General features: G+C 51.7%; 1 protein-coding gene across 1 annotated transcript; it reads left to right on the top strand.

Annotated features, from left to right (window-relative positions):
- Nucleotides 1–294: 294 nt before the first annotated feature.
- Nucleotides 295–18656, top strand: STRIP1 (striatin interacting protein 1). Its single transcript, XM_059927456.1, has 21 exons — nt 295–491; nt 2958–3027; nt 3754–3828; nt 4297–4431; nt 4529–4649; nt 5430–5498; nt 6502–6608; nt 6717–6844; nt 8099–8281; nt 8671–8888; nt 10206–10271; nt 10373–10436; nt 11575–11646; nt 12135–12209; nt 12407–12504; nt 13804–13930; nt 14143–14243; nt 15005–15071; nt 15614–15718; nt 16365–16569; nt 17758–18656. The coding sequence occupies exons 1-21, from the start codon at nt 312–314 to the stop codon at nt 18003–18005; spliced, it is 2514 nt and encodes an 837-aa protein (XP_059783439.1). The 5' UTR covers nt 295–311; the 3' UTR covers nt 18006–18656.
- The last annotated feature ends 2662 nt before the right edge of the window (nt 18657–21318 follow it).

Below are 21318 nucleotides of genomic sequence, written 5' to 3' on the forward strand. Positions count from 1 at the left end.
GCTGTAAAAGTGACAAGTGCAAAGCAATGTTAAAGGAAGGGGAGGGGCATTAAACTGACTGAAGGGGCTAAGGGAACCTTCACAGATAAAACGACCTCTAAACTGGAAAAGAAACAGGGTAGAAACTAAAAAGACGTAGAAGGACTAGAGTCCACAGAGGAAATCTCGCGAGGTGTTGGGCAGCCAAGATGGCTCTGCCGCTTGCCGCCACACTTAATATGGCGACAAGGGAACGTTCCAGGAGGAAATCACGCGAGAGTTGCATCACCGCTACAGTCTGTGAATTGAGCCGGGGGTGTGGAGCAGCCAAGATGGAGCCGGCGGTCGGCACTCCCGGCCTGCTGATCATGAACAACAAGCAGCCCCAGCCGCCGCCACCTCCGCCGCCCGCAACGGCGCAGCCTCCTGCTGGGGCACCGCGGACCGCTGGGAGCCTCCTGCCCGGGGGCAAAGCACGAGAGTTCAACCGCAACCAGCGCAAAGACTCGGAGGTCAGGAGCTTCGGGGGGCGAGGCTAACACCAGGCAGGCGGCGGCGGGGGGTCCAGGCCCGGGGCCACTTTCGGGTCCAGGCTGGGTTTCCCGGAGGGTTCGGCAGGGGAGTTGTCATTTACAGCGAAAAGAGCAGGAAGCAAGGCTGGCATTCCCCGAGGCCGGAGGCGTGAAGGCGGGGTCCCCTCCCGGAGCTTCGCAGCCCAGGAGATCCTCCCCGAGCCGGTGTCCGCTCGTTCGCTCCTCTGCGGCCGGGGCTGTGAGCACGACCTCCGGGTCCCAGCCCCTGGGGAATCCGCCCTCTGCCTCAGTTCAGGGGTGAAGAGTCAGTGGTCTGCGTGCGCTCCAGAGGGCGGGGCGGCTGCACCCCCAGACCCCCTAGTCATCTCCGGCTTCTGGTCGCGTGGGTTCCGCGGCGGACGGCGTGTCTGGGCAGGGAGGGACTGGCGAGGGTTGGGAAGGCACCTGGAAGACGGACGGAGCTAATTAGCACTAATAGTATACCCTGTGCGCCTCGAGGTTGCGAGAGTAGGAGGGGGAGCAGTTCTGTTCTCTCTGACCTTAGCCACTGCGGGTTCAGGCCACGGTTTGACAGTGCCCGGTGGTTGGTGTGCCCAGTGCGCCCGATGCTGAACTGTTAAAGATTAGAAATATATATTAAACATGCGTTAGGGCTCAGCATCCCTCTTCTCTTGCTAGTGGGCTGTTCCTCCCATTCCGGAGACACAGTAGTCTGGAGCTGACTAGTCACCTCACCCCGAGTTAAAGAATTACTCCCACTGCCTCCCTTGTAGAATTCATGAATGAAGACACGCACGTCGCAGCGCTTTAGGGCTTCTTAATCACCATGTTCCCAGAGCACTTACTGTGAGGTTTTCTTCACCTGAGAGGACTCCGAGGCTGATTAGCAGTCAGGTGCTTATTAATGAGAGGGAATTCCTCATTGTCCAGACATAATGTACCAGGTCATACCAAAGAGTGATGATGCCGTCTTTAGACATGTGAAATCAGTTCCTCTCAAGCTTTTGGGTTTTTGTTGGCAAGAGCAAACCTCTGATAAAACATCAAAATTTGGCAAGTTCCAATCAGATACACTTTGAGCTTGAAGTGAATTATTTGAAAAAGCAATGAAACTGACTTTTTAGTAGCCCTTGCATGGTGGGCTTATTGCACATCAGTGGCGACTTCTTAGTAATTTTTCAAGTATGGAGGATTATGAAAGTGGTAGGGGTGAATCCACTTTCATCATGAGAGGAGTCCTAGTTCTAAAATAGTTTAAAAGTTTCCTAAGTGGCCATTAAATGCACGTGCTCTTTCTGCCCTTTAATTTCTATATAGACCCAACACGTGGAAGGTCAGTCAGAGAACACATTTAAGCTGAGAGACCTGCTTAAATCTGTTTTCTTACAGATACTGATGTGGCTCTTTTTTGAGTCATAGCTGAAATCAGTAGGCTGGGAGCATGAGGAATGCCTGCAGGACAGGGAGGCAGATATTTGATGAGAGTCCACTGTGTGCTACACAGTTTTGATTAGTCCTTAAAAACCTTCAAGATAGATTTCTGTCATCCTCATTCCATAAATGAAGAAACTGAAGCTCAGGAACTTATGAAAGTGTGCACTCTGTTGAGTCGAATAAGGAGTAGAGTTCTTCATGTTATTCACTGTTTGTGGGTATGTTGTATCATTTTGTGGGTGGTCTTTGTCTTCCCAAGTAAATTGTAATTAAGTTCGAGGACTACCTTTCTCTTCGCCTCTTCTCTTTTCCCAGAACAAGGCTTCCAAAATGGTGCGTTCTCAGTACTCACCTATCCCCAGCAGTAAAAAGATTCTCTTTATCATAGTCTCTCCTCTGTGTGGGAGGGAACCCATTTCTGTTCAGCCGCTGCCTTCTCTGTCAGTTCTCACTGAAATTTGAGAGAAGGGCAGGAAGGCTGAGGGTGTCAATACTCATTTTGTTCTGAGCTATTGATAGCCCACTAGCCAGAAAGAAATGAGGCTTCCAAAATCTTAGCACCATGTGGAATGGTCATTTCACTGCACAGAAAACATGGAAGCTTTAGTGTTCATTCATCCAACAAGTATTTATTTGAGTATAAGCTATTCATTCATTTAGTCATTCATGCCAAGTAGTGTGCTGGGCATTGTGGAATCATTGGTGAGCAAAATGGACAAAATTCCCACTCTCAGGAAACTTGGCAGTCTCATGGAGAGGCAGACACTAAACAGATACACATGCGCATATATGATTATGAATTATGATAAGTGCTGTGAAGGAGCAGTGCAAGGTGCTCTGAGAGGGCTTGTTAGGGAGACCTGAACTTCCCAGGAGACAAAATACTGCGATACAACATTAGAAAAGTGGAGGCAAGGACGTCCTGTAACACAACAGTGTCTCTGGAGGCATATGTGTTTGTTCCTTTGGAAAACGCAGTGATCTTTTGCATAACTCTCCTTTTCTCAACAGGGCTATTCCGAGTCTCCAGACCTGGAGTTTGAGTATGCTGACACAGACAAGTGGGCTGCAGAGCTCTCAGGTAAAGCACAGGCCTCCCTATTATTGGGGGGTGCTTTTTTTCCTTATTGGTCTTTAATAAAATTAGGAGTGAGTGTCATTTTGGAGTTCATTTTTTCCCCCTAGATAGTCCTAGTAGTGATGTGTATATGTAAAACATGTTAATTATTGGATTCAAGCCCTTTGTATCTCATAACTTCGGCTTGTCCTTTACTTTTATGAAGTGTCTCTGCATGATCAGCTTACTTGGCTGTGGCCCAGTCCCAGTGTGGACACTGATGTTCCTTGGCCATATGCAATCCCCCTGACAGTGGTCTCTCCTAGAGCAGGGGTCCTGAGGAGTGCCAGCAAGTGTGCCTGCACCTGTGCCCATCTGTCGCTGCCACTGCTGCTCACGTGTAATATGAAGTCAGCCTGAGCTGATTCTCATGCCTCCATAGCACAGGCCCTATTCTCAAGCCACTTGACAGACACACGTTCACGGTGGCGGTCAGCCTCTGGCATGGCATGGTGGGGTTGATGCACATCGGACTGGAAATGCCTGGCTTTATGCCTAACTGGCATCTGGTTATCGGCTGCAAGGGAAGTCAGCATTCTCTCCTTTGTGCACATCAGAGCACTAAGACCCCGTTAGTAATTAGACAGCATAGTCCAGGAGTCACTATGCCTAGAAGCATACCTTCTCTGCTACATGTGACACCTGCTGTAGGACGTGGACAAGGAGATGATGACACTTTGTTCTTGACAGAGCTTTACAGCTATACAGAAGGGCCAGAATTCCTGATGAATCGAAAATGCTTTGAGGAGGACTTCTGGATGCACGGTGAGACGATTCCCCCTGCTTCTTGGCTCTTTCAGCTTGCATCATGAGAGCTCTGCAGGGCTTCTCTTAGTCATCTGAATGACCTAAGTCATCCTGGAGTGGCCTAAGAAACCTGCTGAACCATGATTATTCAAGGCCAGATGTGACATTTAGGGTGGGCTGGCAGGTACTCTGGTGGGGCCTTTTCAGAATGTGAGTATTGGGGGGAAAAAACTTTTATGTGATTAAAATTGCACCCAAAAAAGCAGTGTTTCAGTCTGGAAATTCAAATTCATAGGGCAGCAGTGTTTCAGTCTGGAAATTCAAATTCATAGGGCAGCAGTGTGTCCTCATCCCTTATATAGAGAGTAATTTATCTTCCTGAGTGTTCTGGTTCTGTGGCAGTCCTGAATTTGATGGGTTAACATGGTGTCTGCCCCACGGTGAGGATTTTTTGGGCTCCAGTGTAAGTTGTCTCTTGCCCGGCAGTGACAGATAAGAAGTGGACTGAGCTGGACACCAGCCAGCACCGCACCCATGCTATGAGGCTCCTGGACGGCTTGGAGGTCACTGCCAGGGAGAAGAGGCTGAAGGTGGCTCGAGCGATTCTCTACGTTGCCCAAGGTCTGAGTGGACACCCAGGGACCCTGGCACCCACTTCAGTGATGCTGCCCAGTCAGATATGGACAGGGGCTCAGTGAGCTGTGCCCTGTGTTTGCAGGCACCTTCGGGGAGTGTAGCTCGGAGGCAGAGGTGCAGTCCTGGATGCGCTACAACATCTTTCTGCTCCTGGAGGTGGGCACATTCAACGCTTTGGTGGAGCTTCTGAACATGGAAATAGAGTGAGTTCTTCTGAGGGGCTGAAGTAGGGAAAGGGCAGCGGAGGGACAGAGCTCGCAGAATTGGTTTTCAGAGGGTTATATGCGCCACATGGGGTTCTGTTCTAACCAGCCAGGTTGAATAACGGGAGATGCTCACCCAAACGTTGAAGACCAGTGAGGGGCCTCGCAGCCCGCTAACACCAGAGAGCTCGCCAGACACTGCAGCTCTTGCCCAGGCCCACAGTGCCCCTCAGAAAAATAAAAAAGCCTTCTCGTTTTGAACCTTCAGACTCCATTGTGTTTGACCGCAAGTTTCCCCTGAGCAGGAGACCAGGCACAAGTCTGACACATGGGCTTAAACAAAGCCTGCTCTAGCCTGTGTCTCCACTAGTCCTTTGTTTGGTGGACAGGTCAGCTGCTGCTCATCTGAGGAAAACACCATCAATAATAAAAGCACTCATTGCGTGCTTATATGTCCCAGGCATTGTTCTAAGGACACTACATGTACTAATTCATGTTAATGAATTAGCTGCTATTACCGTCCCTATTTTGCAGATGAGGAAACTATGGCACCGAGAAGTTGAGTGCCCAAGGGCACATAACTAGTAAGTGTTAGAGCCAAGATTCAAACCTTGGCAGTCTGGTCTCGGGCTTGAGTCCTTACCCTCTGGGTCCTGTGGGTTCTTCTGCAATCTAAGCGCATAGCATAGGGTTTTATCCCCCTGTTGGGCGGCACTTATCGGGGGAGCCACTTCTCTTCCTTCCTGGGGGAAGGCACTGACTCTCGCATCTCTCCTGCAGCAACAGTGCCGCCTGCAGCAGTGCGGTGAGGAAGCCGGCCATCTCCCTGGCTGATAGCACAGACCTGAGGTGAGGCGAGCAGCAAGCCCGGACTCCCTGAGCTCTAGCTGGAGAGCGAGGGCAGGGCAGGGCATGGGCGGGCACCTTTGAGTTTCCTCGCTGTGTGTGCTCACCCTCTAATTTGCAGGCGTGATGGACTCAATGTGATCAGTGCGCCCTACTGAGGGCTCTCCCTAGGTGGGGCCCTGGGTTGAGACTCCCAGCGGAAATCCAGGGTGAAGATGCTTAATAGAGCCACAGTGAAATGTGGCCTCCTGCCCACACCGCTGCTGGGAAACCCGGTGGAGTGGCATTTTGTATTTGGACAAAGCACATGAGGTGGCTCCTTCTGCTTCTGCCTTTCCGTGCACAGCTTGATGCCTGTCTGTGTGGGGTTAGTCCTGACAACTTCATGACGTTTCCTGGCTGTGCTGGAAGTAATAGCAACTGCTAAACAACAAGATCACCTTCCCATTTTTGTGAGGATTAGAATCTGACTCTTTTTGTGAATGTGGAAGTTTTCAGGTTAGATGTTGGTGGTGTTCCCCACTGTAGTTAGGGTCCCTGGCCGTCGCCCTGCTCGCTCCTGATTTCCCCTCCGTCATGGTAAACACTTCCTTGCTCTCACCTTGATCATCCACTGCTTTGTCTCATCCAACACTGGCTTGCATAGCTCACGCCTTGCCTCTGTGTTTTTCTCATTCCGGGAAGCTTAGGGTAGTAAGTGCTTTTGGCCATTCTTGTTCATATCCATCCATTCAGCAGCCACTTATTAAGCACCTGCTTTGAGCAAGCACTTTGCTAGAAACGGAAGACGATCTGGTCCCAACCTTAGCTCCAGAGATAGAGAAGGAAGCACCGCAAGGTGCTCTGTGGGACTCTTGAGTTTTTAGTTTTTTCTACATTACAGCCCTCCCCCCCAGCCAGCCTTGGTGCGCAGGCCTTTCTCGTGTCGTGTGGGATGTGAGGAAGCCAGGGGGTGCTCCCTTGACCCCCCCCATCCTGCTTCATTATAGCTGGCTCTTGTCGCCAGGGTCTTGCTAAACATCATGTACCTGATTGTGGAGACCGTTCACCAGGAATGTGAGGGTGATAAGGCCGAATGGAGGACAATGCGACAGACCTTCAGGGCTGAGCTGGGTAGGACTCTGGGGATCCTGGCTCGAGGCCCTGCCTGGGAATTGAGGCTGGAGGGCTTTGGGAGGGTCCTGTTCCTGCCTGTGGTCCTGATACCTTTGTGTACCCCAGGTTCCCCTCTGTACAACAGCGAGCCATTTGCCATCATGCTATTTGGGATGGTGACCAAATTTTGCAGTGGCCATGCCCCTCACTTCCCCATGAAGAAGGTTCTCTTGCTGCTCTGGAAGACAGTACTGGTGAGTGCGTCCTTGAAGGGGAATTCCCGTGCTAGGGGACAGGACAGGAGGGAGAGTTGTCACTGTATATCCTTTTGAATATTGAATTATATGAATATATAACTGCTTCGGTTAAAAAAAAATTCTGAAAGAAGATTCCTGAAAGGCGATGACAAAAAAAGTGTCACTTTGGCCTCACTGCAGCCAAAGGGGGCTTGGCCTTTGAATCAGAATAGATTGTTGGCTCCCTGGTTCCTGGAAGCTGTTTTCCGCTGTCATAGGACACGTCTCTCCAGGCAAGCCACTCTTGAACCTGGAGTTTTAAAGTGATTTGAGGCAAAATTAGAGCTGGTATAATTGGGGCCCCCTCAGTCAGATGTCACTTGAAAGAAGAAAGAGTGAGACCTGTGCCTACATTTTCCTCAGGGTACGGTGTGAAAGCTGACTCTTTCTAGCTAGTGAAGGGGTGGGTCCAGGAGAGTGGGCCGGCTAGCACCCTTGGCCTGGGAGCCATTGTCAGCAGCCAGGCCCAGGCCAAACCAGGAGCCCTTCCCTCCAGGAGGAACGACCTGGGAAGACAGCGGAGCTGGAGTCTGGACTCCTGCTCTTCCTGAGACTCGCCTTCCCCTCTTTCAGAAGGGGCCAGCTCTGCGGAGCCAGGGCTCAGTGAGGTCAGGCCTCTTTAGAGTGCTCTACACATTTGATCTTGGCGGGATAAGCCTGTTGATTCCCCAGGAAGCCTCACTGAAGCCAGAGAGGAAAGCTGAATTGCTCAGAAACAGTGAAACTAAGCAGCCTAAAATTGCTGAACGCTGCTGAGGTTTTGCTTCTAGGGGGATGTTTAGATGAAGGTGGGTTTTTATTTTTTTTGTTGTTTTTTAATTTGAACATCCAACAGTGTATTCCCAATTCGGCTTTGAAAGACTGGCATGTACAGCTTTTGAAGCATTTGAGTCCCACCTACTTTTCTAGGAGCTTGAAGGGTTAAGCTCTTCAGATGGCCTTTGTCGCACTCGAGGGTCTGTTGTACACACGGAGCTAGGTGTACCTCTGCACTAGGCTCAGTCAGCCTGCGCGTCTCCACTCCTTGCCCCCTTTGCTCCTCCCCCATGCTGATGTCGCTCATTTCTCCTGGGGGTGCGTTCAGTCCCTTGTTCAGAGGTTGTGTGGGTCTCTGTAAAGATACGGGTCACGGTGTCACAGATGCTTTTGAGCCTGACACAGGGACCCGCTTACGGACATGTTGTCCCGGCTCCGCGCCTGTCTGTGACACAGTGCACGCTGGGCGGCTTTGAGGAGCTGCAGAGCATGAAGGCCGAGAAGCGTGCCATCCTGGGCCTCCCCCCGCTGCCTGAGGACAGCATCAAAGTCATCCGCAACATGAGGGCCGCCTCTCCGCCAGCCTCTGCCTCTGACCTGATCGAGCAGCAGCAGAAACGGGGCCGTCGGGAGCACAAGGTGAGGGCGACAAGGTCCCTACGACTCCTGAGAGTTCTCAGGGTGCACAGGTGCAGTGGCATAGTCACTGGATGCGCCCCAGGTTGTTGGAAGGTTGTTGAAGTCCCCTCTGATCAGCAAGTCAGAATGAATGCCTTTAGGGCAGGGACACTGTGTCCCCAGCCCAGGGCCCAGTTTATAGTGGGCACTCAGAATGTGGCACTTTTGAGGGACTTGGGCAAGGACTGATTTGTCACTTGGGCCCAACCTTGACTTCCTCTCAGGTTTTTCCACTGCTCATGGCTCTCTTCCTACCACCTTTCTGTGTGATCACTTCTTTAGCCTCCGTGCCCCTTTTTATCTAGTTCGTCAGTTGGCTCTCGTCTGCTCTCCCGTCCCTCTGCTCTCAGGCTCTGATAAAGCAGGACAACTTGGATGCCTTCAACGAGCGGGATCCCTACAAGGCTGATGACTCTCGAGAGGAGGAAGAGGAGAATGATGACGACAGCAGTCTGGAGGGGGAGACATTCCCCCTTGAGCGGGATGAGGTGATGCCTCCCCCACTGCAGCACCCCCAGACTGACAGGCTTACCTGCCCAAAGGGGCTCCCGTGGGCTCCCAAGGTCAGGTGAGTCTCAGACCTCCGCAACACTCTTTGCTCCTGAAACCAGTGTTGTCACATCCCCATGCCTGGCACCGGGCCTGAGTTGTCACATGAGGTCCTGTGCAGGGCCATGCTGGCCTTGGCTCTGCGATGAGCCTCTCTTAAAGTGCCCAGTGCTGGCCCTGGGGGTGTCAGGGTGCTGGCCTTGCACAGGGAGGCCCTTATATGGCTCTTGAGTCAGTAACGTGGGTTAGCTCTTTTTTTTTTTTTTTTTAATTTATTTATTTATTTATTTATTTATTTTTGGCTGTGTTGGGTCTTCATTTCTGTGCGAGGGCTTTCTCTAGTTGCGGCGAGCGGGCGCCACTCTTCATCGCGGTGCGCGGGCCTCTCACTGTCGTGGCCTCTCTTGTTGTGGAGCACAGGCTCCAGACGTGCAGGCTCAGTAGTTGTGGCTCACGGGTCTAGTTGCTCCGCAGCACGTGGGATCTTCCCAGACCAGGGCTCGAACCCGTGTCCCCTGCATTGGCAGGCCAATTCTCAACCACTGCGCCACCAGGGAAGCCCTGGGTTAGCTCTTGATTGGACGTGATACTAGTGAAAGGGAATGGGAAAAAATTAAAACAAGGACATTTAAGTGAACCCATCTCTACCCACCCTGGGGTTGTATATGATTTTTGACAGAAAATTATAGATTAAGGAAGAATTTCTTTAGAACCATAATTAAGATGTTTGAGATATATGTGCGTGAATCAGTGGATGTCAAGGTTCCTGGATGTATATAAATGGTATCTGTTTGAAAGGGCACCAACTTAAGAAATAGATGAACATGTGAAAAGATATAGGGGTCATTTTCTTGATCCAGGTTAAAGCCCCAGTTTTCAGTGATCTGTGATGGGAATACAAAACAAGTCATCAGAAAATGCAAGCTAGCCTGATTGTCTGAGACAGGACAGTGTGACTCATGAAAAAATCAGTAGCTTACAGCTCTAATTGTAAAAATTGTAAATATCTGAGAAATTCTGTTGTGACAAACTTGTTATTAATATCTGAATAAAGTATGCTTTTAAGTTTGATGTATCACCTTAATTTTATGAATAAACTAGTTACACATAATACATTTTTAGATTATTGATCCAACAGCATTATGAAGGACCTTAAAATAGTCTGAAGATTTCAGTTCTTTGTTTTTTTATTTTCTTTTTTCCAAAAAGAAAAACAATTGTGGGAGACTTTTTCTTTTGGCTTCACAGTTTCTGGACATTCTGTGTTTTCTGTGTTTTATTAACTATGATGCCTTGAGATAACATTTAAGAAAGCAGCAGTCTTTTCCTTTGGCAGAGAGAAGGACATCGAGGTGTTCCTCGAGTCCAGCCGCAGCAAGTTCATAGGTTACACTCTGGGCAGGTGAGTGTGATCCGAGTTCCTTTTGAAGAAAGGTAGTGGGGTCACCCAGCCTTTGGTGTTTGGGGACCCAGGCCTAACACAGGGCCTTTGTTATTCTCCAGTGACACGAACACAGTGGTGGGGCTGCCCAGGCCAATCCACGAAAGCATCAAGACTCTGAAGCAGGTAGGTGGCTTTGGGTGAGCTTTTGGCCTAGGTTGGTCCCAAGTGAGTAAAGTGAGACCAGCCCTTTGGGAGAAGCCTTTTTAGACATCTGTCCGCCTGAAGGAACTGGGGGTGGAGGAATAGGTGGACAGTGGCAGCATCCTTTAAAACAGTTTTTCATGCATTTTACTTTTTTTTTTTTTTTTTTTTTCATTTTACTTATTTTAACTGAGCTTTTGTTGGGCACTTAGTGGGGGTTCATGAAAGATTATATTACTTGACAGTTGGAGTTTTAAGGGGCTTAGTAAATAGCCTGCCTTTTCCTTGCCCAAGTCCTAAGGCAGTTGAGTTAGGGGAGTAGGCAGAGGGAGATTGAAATGCCAGCTTTATTGCCCATGGAGTGATTGGAGAATGAGGCATGAGAACACAACAGTAGGTGTCCGGATACCTCACTTCCAGAGTTAGGCAGACTCGCCTACCCAGACCAGGCAGTGCTAGAACCCTGCTGAGCCTGGTCAAGGAGCAGAAGAGTTTACAGGCTTTTCTTTTTTCTGAAGAGAGAAGAGAAAGGGGGGCTGAGACTGTCCTGTTCCTCCTCCCGTACTCGCCGGTCGCCAGTCCGGGAGGGGAGGAGTGAGTGTGGGGGAGGGGCGGGGAGGGACCAGGAGTGCTCTGTGCACTCGTGTCCCTCCACCTGGGAGGAAGCAGCACGAGTGGGGAAGAGGTGTGGCCCCTAATAGCATGTCTGGAATGTAAATGTTTATATGTTTTTGAAATACATTTTTGAAATTTGTAGTACCAAGTGGGCTTCATGCAGGGGCTTTTTGAGCATTTGAGTACTTGATTCTGAGTACTTGGGTGCTTGATTCTGCTTTTGTTTTCCTCCTGTCATTGTCACTGTCTGAAAACCCCCTTTTCTCCTTTAATTTGCTTTTTTTTCTGATCTACTGTGTGCTTTTTTACACTGGTTTTAAGAGGTAGGTGCCCACTTAGAAAAATATTTCAGGTTTGGGATTTCAGTTCGGGATCTGTATGGTGACTTAGCGCTCTTTGAGAAGATGGTGTTTGAAGAAAATTGTGTGGGGTCTTTGCCAGGTGTGGGCATTTGGCCAGAGAATGAGGGGTGTTTTCCCTAGCGCCTCTTTCCCTCTCTCTCCAGCACAAGTACACATCGATTGCAGAGGTCCAGGCACAGATGGAGGAGGAGTACCTTCGCTCTCCTCTCTCAGGGGTGAGTTGGAGGCCCTCCTCGCTCCGCAGGATCCCAGCTGTTCCCAGCACTGTGCTGGGCCTAGACCGCAAAATGCCCCAGGCCTGCCCTCCAAAAGCTCCCAGTCTGGCTCCCGCTGCAGGGCTGGTGAGTGTCAGGAACAGGGCTTAAGAGCACAGACTCTGGGCCAGCCACCTTCCTCTGAATCCTGGCTCCACCACTTAGTGGGTGGCGACCTAGGCAAGGTACTGGCTCTCCTTCTGCTTTCATTCCCTAGCCTGTTAAATGGGAATGACAATAGTACCTTCTCCATAGAGTTGTAGTAAGGATTAAATGTGTTTTTACAAGTAAAGTGTCTGGCATGTTGTATTATTCAAGGTTTGCTATCATTATCATCATTTACATCCATACTTACAGATTCTCCTCCAGCCAACCATCAAGCTGGCTCAGGAGAGCATCGTCAGGACCGGGCTTTGTATTTGTACCCATTGTACCCATTTTGTTGAAAGGGAGAAGAGGAAGTCGAGCAAGTCCCTGCAGAAACCCTCTACCAAGGCTTGCTCCCCAGCCTGCCGCAGTACATGGTGAGTGCACTTCTCCTGAGTGCTCGACCTGCCATGGGGTCCCCTCCCGACAACGCTGGCCTTGAGAGCGTGCCCGCCAGTGTCCTTTAACCCCTCCTTCTGCTGCCTGAGCACCTCCAGAAGGACCACCTCTCAGGGCCTAGTGCCGCCCCTGGCCCCTCTCACCCATGCCATCTGAACGGTCTGCTCCTCCCCAGATTGCGCTGCTGAAGATCCTGCTGGCCGCAGCCCCCACCTCAAAGGCCAAAACGGACTCAATCAACATCCTAGCAGATGTCCTGCCTGAGGAGATGCCGTGAGTATCAAGTCTTGAGTATTGAGTGTGTATGGTTCCTAGGAATGGAGCAGGTCAGGGGCAGAAGGGTAGAGGGGAAAGGGGAAGTGTTTGCCTTTTGGTCCCACTGGTTGCTAGCTTGTTTGCTGTTGTCATTCTTTGTTTTTGTTGTTGTTGCTGCTGCTGTTGTTTTGGCTCAGCTTCTCTGCAGATTAAGTTTAGGGTATTCCTGGCTCAGAAGAAAGAAAACATACTGGGTGAAATATTTAGTTTTACTGCTTGGGGAGGTGGCTTAATCTGGCTGGCCTGGATTCTAGTGTAGACTCTGCCACTGAGTGAATATCTGAGTGAATTGGTGAAAGTCACTTCCTCCTCTATAAAATGAATCGGACTGTTTGACATTTCCCCAAAGGCTCCCTTGAAAGCTATGTGATTGGGACATCCAGGACATACAGTTTTAGCTTCTGGACAAAAATCAGCCAACAGCTGGACCTGAGCTGGGTGTAGATTCTTTCCTATTTGCCAGTGAACTGGCATGCAGAATATTTTTGAATGTCTCAGGGTGATAGTAAAATCCTTAGGGGTTCTTCCTCCCTGGGGCACTGACCTCATCTTTTTGATGTGAGAGTACAAACCAAGATCACGTTGTGCTTTGAGAAGGACCTGGGCACTTGATCTCCTGCCTGCCTACCAGTACCACCCAGCTCTGAGGCCAGTTCCCTGGTGGGTGGGCCCCTTGCGTCTGGTGTGACAGCCAAGTGAGGGAGGAGGCAGGGTTGGCTAACACCAAAGGGAATGTCATGGAGCACCAGGCCATCGTGATGGTCCTTAGGAAAAGGACTCCACAGTCAAATATTGATCTCCTCTTATAAAGATTTATAGTGAGAGCTCCTAAATTTGCGAGAAACTGATTTAAGTAAATGCTTCCTAAATTTATCTGACTCCAAAACCCCTTTTCCCCATAATATGAAACATCTCAATATACTGGTATTCCACAGAACACACTCTGAGGAACACAGGTTCATATGGTGGCAGAAGCTTAGGGGAGATCTTGAGATGAGAAGTTCATTTTTGGAGGAAAAGCAAAGAAATAGGCTAAGAATGTGTTTGGGGCATCACAAGGAAGAAATCAATTGTGCTGAGCTAGATTGCTTGGAAGGTGGGTGGGTGGAGCTGGGCCTAACCTCTGAGATGTCCGTAGAGTGGGGGTGAGGTGGGAGCTTTGCCCAGGGAAGGCTCAGGAATCCCATCTCTCCTGGGACCACCAGAGAGGAGGGTGCTGCACCTGCTGGGGGCCCACCTGCGTGATTGTGCTTCTAGCACCACAGTGTTGCAGAGCATGAAGCTGGGAGTGGATGTGAACCGCCACAAAGAGGTCATTGTTAAGGCCATTTCTGCGGTCCTGCTGCTGCTGCTCAAGCACTTTAAGTTGAACCACATCTACCAGGTACCTGCAGCCCCTTCCTTCTGTCCACTGGGCGAGCGCCTCAGGCAGTGCTGCTCCTCTAGCCCCAAAGAACAGAGGCCTTGGCCTTCAAACCTCCTTGAGCTCTGCATGAATGTTCTGAGACACAGTCCTCCAACCAAGGCCTTTTATCACTGGAGGAAGGAGGGTGAGGTCCCACGGGGCATGCTTATATTTTTTCCCGTTGCTTGCAGTTTGAGTACATGGCACAGCACCTGGTGTTTGCCAACTGCATCCCTTTGATCCTGAAATTCTTCAATCAAAACATTATGTCTTACATCACTGCCAAGAACAGGTGATAAGGACCAGGGATCAGGAAGGGGTGGGTATGGCCAGATGGCAGGGCTCCCAGCTGGCCTCTCCCACTGAGCCCGTTCAGCACCCACAAGCCAGTGCTCTGCCAGGCATAGGACCCAAAGATGAATGAGACATGGTCCCTGCCTATAGAGAATGCCAGTTTGTCAAACCTGAGTCTAGCTAGTCTAGTGACAGGTGACTCAGTCTGTCTTTGCCTGGATGGGAGGGTTCTCATCCTGGGCTCCAATACTGCCCTCACTGCCCTTCTGTGCCCTTTTTTTTTTTTTTTGAGGAGACTGGCTGGGCGCTTGCTCTCAAAGGAGTTTGGCCCCGTGCACTGTAATGTCTTGTCCCCACCCCATCACCTGGCGCCAGCTGCACTTGACATTGATGGCTCCTCAGTGTGATACACCACAAGCTGAGCTGTTAGCCAGACACAGTCTCCAGTGGGGGCTTGGCATAAATTAATTGCCTTGAGAAGTCCGCCCCCCGCTCCAGATTTATTGTTGTGAGGGATAATGTGCTCTCTCCACCCCTTACAAGATTACGAGCTTGTCTCTGGCTACAGAGGGATCTTACGAGTTCACTAGTAGCAGGTATTTCCCCGTCTTAGAGCTGGGGAAACTGGGGTGTTGCGGACAAGGTCGGTTACTGCTTCTGCGCCGACGAGTGAGGGAGGGAGGCCAGGAGCCAGCGGCTGCTCCTCCAGACCCCAGCCCTTGCTCAGGGCGGGTGCCTGGGTTCTCTTGCCCTGTGCAGCATCTCTGTCCTAGACTACCCTCAGTGCGTGGTGCATGAGCTGCCAGAGCTGACTGCCGAGAGTCTGGTGAGTAGCTAGCCTCTTCCCCGGCGGTCCCTTTGGTGTGAGGGTTGTGGTGGAGAGCCTGCCTCCCCCTCACAGGGGTAGTGGTTCTTCACAGGTGCGGTCACTGTTGAGTGCCTGGCTTTTGAAGCACTGTAATTGCATAGAAGGGCTGAGGGGCGGACCTTGCAGAGTGGGAAGATTTGGATTTCGGGCTTATTTCAGAAGTGTGGTCTTCAGGTGCTGCCGACCCAGAGCTCACCTGGTCGGGTTTTTTCCCTCCGGGGCCACAGCTCTGAGGGAGCATGGGTGCCCCAGGTAGTGGGGGCCAAGGCCACAGCCCCCAATATCATGCTCCATGTTTCCTGCAGGAAAATTCTAGGGAGCACCCCTTACCCTCTGCCAGCTTCTGGGATGGAGGTCCCCCTGGGCTGAGGGGAGGAGGGGGTTTCTGGTACACGCGTGGAGAGACTGAGCAGTGCTGACGTCACAGATGGGAGGGCCTTAGAAACTGCGGAGCACCTGCAGCTGTGCAGGAGATGATTGTTCCTGGGTTTTCCCTGTAGGAAGCAGGTGACAATAACCAGTTTTGCTGGAGGAACCTCTTTTCTTGTATTAATCTGCTTCGGATCTTGAACAAGCTGACCAAATGGAAGCATTCGAGGACGATGGTGAGTCAGCGCGGTCAGCAGGCATGAATCTTGGAGCTCAAAGCAGCGTGCCACCCACTGTCTGGTCCCCTTCACGTTGGAGGCCAGGGGTCCCCAGGGTGGGCTTGCTGCTGCAGCCGCATCCTTCTCACCTAACTTTCCTATAGCCACATCCTTGCATTTTAAGGGCTGATCTCTGGTGCCTTGATGAGTTGAACTGGAAGCTGGAAGAGGCTCAGTCATGCGCTGAAACAAATCTACATATATAGAAGGAATTTTCTGTATCCTCTTAATCTCCACTGGTTCTCCACCAAGGTTCTGAGAGTCTCCTTAACCCTGAGTCTGTGGATACCTTTGGGGTGGGGAGGTCCATGAATCCTCTGAAATTGTGTGTATGTGCACATAGGGATATTTCTGGTGAAGGAATTCATAGCTTTCTTCAGATTCCAGAATGACCCATAATTAGGATGACCAACCATCCAGCTTTGCCTGGGACTCTCCTGGTTTTAGCAGTGGAAGTGTCCCAAGTCCCAGGAAACCCTTCAGTCTGGGGAAAACTGCAACAGTTGGTCACCCTGCCCTTAACCCCAGAAGGGATAGCAGCATGGTGGTGGTGCAGGCATTTATTTCTGCCCTCAACGTGGGCCTCCCTTGTAACCCTTCCCAGATGCTGGTGGTGTTCAAGTCAGCCCCCATCTTGAAGCGGGCCCTGAAGGTGAAACAGGCCATGATGCAGCTCTACGTGCTGAAGCTGCTCAAGGTGCAGACCAAGTATCTGGGGCGGCAGTGGCGAAAGAGCAACATGAAGACGATGTCTGCCATCTACCAGAAGGTGCGGCATCGGCTGAACGACGACTGGGCTTACGGCAACGGTGAGGCTCCCCACGAGGCAGGGCGGGGCGGGGCGGGGGTGGAGGGGCGCGGGGAGGTGACAGCTTTCCCGCTAAGCTTCCCTCTGAGTAACCTGGAAGAGCCCAGCTCCTGCTTCTGTAGCATCAGGATGGGAGCCCTGGGAAGGACTTGGAGAAGCTGCCAGGCTTGGCATCTGTGATCATACCCATTCCTCTCTGTGCCTCCCCTCTCCTTTTCCAGAAATTGTCACAAGACTTTCTCTGTCCTCTCGTCCTCTCTCCCCCCTGCAGCTGCCGTGGTTCTGGTCACTGAAATTCTCACAGCTCCTGATGGATTCCCTGCCAGTTCCTTTCTCTCCATCAGTGCCTCAGACTTTGCTGTAGTGATCTTTTTAAAATGCAGATCCAGTGGTGGTACCTCCCTGAGTAAAATCCTTCATTGGCTTCTGATTTCCCTAAGAATTAGTGCCAAACTCTTAACGTATTTAAGGCCCACACTTTGTCCCTCCCTGTCCTCATCTAATCTGTTCCAGCTTCCCCTCAGCCCAGCTTCCATCACACCTAGGGCTCTGGGCACAGTCAGTGCACATTGGCCATGCTTTCCCCCAGTTTTGTACTCTCTCCCGGCAGGGTACCTCCCCGTACCCCCTAGTTGTTCTGTATCTGCATGTGTTCCTCCCCTCCCCACCTTGGCCTCCCTGGCAGAGTGGGTCTTCCCGGTGTCCCCTGAGCATGCTACCGCACCCTTACAATTCCTGGCCGCAGCACCAGGACCATGTGGCTGCATCTGCACTCCCAACGCCCTGAATTTGTGCAGAGCCAAGGTGGCCCACAGCACCTGGTCAGGGAACTGAGAGAACAAGCAAATGAGGGGATCTGCAGGTTCCTGCCTCTGATCCCAGAGAGCCACGGAGAGCATGACTTTGAGAGAAGCATGTTGTACCCCTGGCTTTCCCTCACTGGATCCACATAAACTGCAGTGTAGCCTCTTTCTCCGTAGCTCTGGCTTTTCGCCTTTGACCTGACTTACCTGTGTGTCTAGGAAAGAAGTCCTGTCAGTTTTCCCGAGGATGGGGCTTGGAGGTTTCCTGCTCCTGGTTGACAATCAACATTCCAAGCCCAGGCCGGCGTGGCCCTAAGCTGCAGTGAACCCCAGGGGAGCTGCCACAAGGGCTTGGCTCCTAACCATGGCTTCCTGCTTTGTCCTAGATCTTGATGCCCGGCCTTGGGACTTCCAGGCAGAGGAGTGTGCCCTCCGTGCCAACATCGAGCGCTTCAACGCCCGGCGGTACGACCGGGTCCACAGCAACCCCGACTTCCTGCCTGTGGACAACTGCCTGCAAAGTGTCCTGGGCCAGCGGGTGGACCTCCCTGAGGACTTCCAGATGAACTACGACCTCTGGTTAGAAAGGGAGGTCTTCTCCAAGCCCATTTCCTGGGAAGAGCTGCTGCAGTGAGGCTCCTGGGCAAGAGACTGAAAATGAAAGAAGGGGTGATCTCCAGGTACCCCAGGGGCTGTCCTGGTTCCTTGCTGCAGTGCTCCCATCCCCCTCCAGGTGGCAGCACAGCCCCACTGTGCCCTTCCCAGCCAGCGCTGGGCTGGCTGGGGAGTCTGCATCTGACCTCTCATTGATTCCCAGCGTCCTGCTCGGGAGTGGTCATCTCTCTGCTTGGGATCCTCTCTTCCTTCACTCCTCCGCGCCCTCCTCTCTTGGACATAGTTGGTTGCAGCTCATTTGTCATTCCACCGAAGGCTGGGAAAACCTGGGATGGGCTGGGAACCCGCTGCATCTGAATTTCAGGGGTCATGCTGACTCTTCCTGAGACACACAAATCCTTGGCATGTCAGCTTGCCAAAGAGGAGGGCTTAGGATTAGAGCCAGGCCAGAAAGTCAGAATCTTGGTTTTGCTTTGGGGGGTTTCTGATGTCATTCCAGCCTCTTGCTAAGTTTCATCCAGAAGCAATTGCAGAGGCTCCTGCAGCTGCCTCAGCAGTTTGGTTTTGGACGGGGTTGGGACAGGAAGAGAAGCTTCCCTTAACCAGAGGTGCCATTTTTTTTTTCTTGGTGTGCAAGTTTCTGTAAATATATATGAATCTGCGTGTGTTCTCTTGTGTCATGTTGGGGTTTTTAATGTGTTTGTGTATTCTGTTTACATTAAAAGGAAGCAAAAACAATGCCCATTGCCTTGTCTGCAGGAAATATGGCCCCTGAATATCTCCTCCAGGTCTAGAAAGAGAGTTTTCTTGCCAGCATTGATAGGTCACCCCCTTGTCCCTGCCAAGCTGCCCACCTTTCTCATCTGAGGGGGAAGGGGAGGGGGAGTTGGCACTTACCCCAAGTGTTCTTTCCCCACATCAGTCTGGTTTTGCTCCAGGGCTCCCAGCCCCAGGGCTCTGGGTTGCTGGAGCTGTAAGTTGTCTGCACCCCTGGGTTAGAGGTATTACAGTAGGTGCCCCAGGTTTCTCTGGATCACACCCCTGAGCTGGACTCAGCCAAACCAATTTCAGTATTAGGGAGGGAGGGGCCAGGTCAGAGAGGAGGTCGACTGTGCTGGACCCTCACTGGGGCAGATGGGAACTGAGAGGAAACTTAAGTGCCCAGAGGCTGGGGAAGCAGACCATCAGGAGTCCTGGGAAAGGGAGTGTCGGGACGCCCAGGAGCCCGCGAGGCTGAGGGAGAAGCAACGAACACCTTTGTGGTCGGTGTCAGTTTGAGGCTTCCGGAGCCTGCATCTGGCCTTCAGATCCCTGGACATGTCTGCCTCCACCTTGCTCGATCTTGAGGCTCTGCTTCTGAGGATCTTACCATTCTGATGCTGAGAAAAGGAGTGTTCCCTTTTAGGAATTGCTTAAAGTTCCCTTATCTTACCTGTAGGCCACCTATAGGGGGCTTTAAGTCTCCAAAGGGTCTTGACTAAGAAAAGAAACGTATTCTGGGGGAAATCTCCCCTTTGTTGGCTCTTCCGTTCAGTACGTGTCCACTGAGCCTCAGTCCAGGCCCTGAGCTGGGCTTCTAGGACAGGCCTTTATGCGCCAGTGTGATTATGAGCAGCCGGGTAGGAGCCAGCAGTGTGCTCCGTATGTAAGTCACACAGCCTAGGAGATGGCAAGTCCCTGTGATTGGCCTTTGCCACAAAGTAACTTGCACAGGACAAGGGACTTTGACACAATTTATGTGTGCACAGTGGATTCTCTGCTGTTTCTTACTAGGGTCAATAGGAAGTACGCATCTTGAGGTGGCAGTTTGAGTAAGTTGGATTTTCACATTCTTGTTTGACCACGTAGCCTGGCTTACTGAAGCCGTCTGGCTGAGGCTTTGACCTCCTTCCCATCTTTTGATTTCCCCAAATCTCTCCTCTGAAGCTTCTCTGAAGCTTCACCTTAACTAGAGGTGCCATTTTCCCTCTTGGTTTGCAAATGTCTGTAAATATCTCTATATAAATCTGTGCAAAAAGAACACAGAATATCAAAGCTGCAAGGGCTGTAAAGCTTGGGCAGGTGGATCCTGCCTCTGTGGGCCCAGGGGCTGGCCCAGGAGGGGAAGTGCCTTACCATGGCCCCAGAGTGTACTCTGGGCAGATTGGCTGTTTGAAGCCTGGTCTTTGTACAGGAATATCTCTGGAGCATCAGCCCTGCCGTCATACCTTGGGGGCCTGTTCTGGGCCGGTCCCCGTTCTGGGTGCCCTGAGTGTCCAGGTGAATAGGACACCACACTCTTACTTTCCTTGACAAGCTCACAGCTGATGGAGAGCTGGCCATAAAAGCAAGTAAGAGCAGTAATGTGCTAGGTACTGAGACAGACATCTTCAGGGCTCCACAGGACCGTTGCTCCCAGCTGGTGCCCACCTCCTGGAGAAGGGACAGGGCGAGGGGAGGCTGCAGTTGTTGAGGGGAAGGCAAGGGGGCTCCAGCATCAGGAACAAGGGCTCCAAGAGCGGACGCTTTGTGCTCATGGCTGGGATGAGCCCGTGGCCAAGGCTGGAGCAGGTGTGAGGTATGTTCTCCCTCTGCCGGATACAGGAAATGCTCAGTTCCTGGGGATACTGGGCTCTGTTCCCGTCTGGAGCTACAGAGGGTCTGCACTTTGGGGTTGTAATTCAGGTTGATGTGTAAAGGACTGGGGGAGGCCGGGGCCGAAGACTGAATGCCTCTAATGAGAAGCATTTCCTGATGCTGGACTGAGGCTAGAAGCTGGGACTGAAGGGCCATCTGGCTAGGGCCCTCCTCTCCGGGCCTGGTGTCCGGGCCCCTGCCAGGACCAAGATTTAGGGCTTCTCTGGGTGGGCCTCACAGGAGCAGAGAGGAGCCTTAGCAAAGGGAGACCGAGCCTAGCACCTCTCTTAGGTTGAGATTTCAAGTGGGGCCACTTCCCTTTTCTTTTTCAGAGGGGCCGACCAGAGCCCCAGCCTGGCCTTGGGAAAACATCGGGCCTAGGCTGAGGGCTGAGGTTGCCTCTGGAGTGAGGCCATGGGGGCAGGGGCGTCTGGAGACCTGGGGGCTGTCTTAGGGGTGAGACGCCTAGGGTGTGGAGGAGGAGGGGAAGATGGAAGGACGGCTAATGGGAAGCAGGTGGAAGGGCTGCCTGAGTCCCAGCCAGGGGACAGGCTGGCTGGGATGGCCCAGTCAGTGGGAGAACCCGTCAACTCACAGATAATCCTAGGGAACAGGCTCCGGGATGCCCATTCATATTCATTATGTGTGAAGTGGGCGGTTGTAAAGTTAGCTTTCTCTTCATTTAGCTGTCACTAGACAGAAAAATATGAGCTGTG

This window comes from Balaenoptera ricei, chromosome 1 (genome assembly GCF_028023285.1).
Source record: "Balaenoptera ricei isolate mBalRic1 chromosome 1, mBalRic1.hap2, whole genome shotgun sequence".
NCBI classification, from domain to species: Eukaryota; Metazoa; Chordata; class Mammalia; order Artiodactyla; family Balaenopteridae; genus Balaenoptera; species Balaenoptera ricei.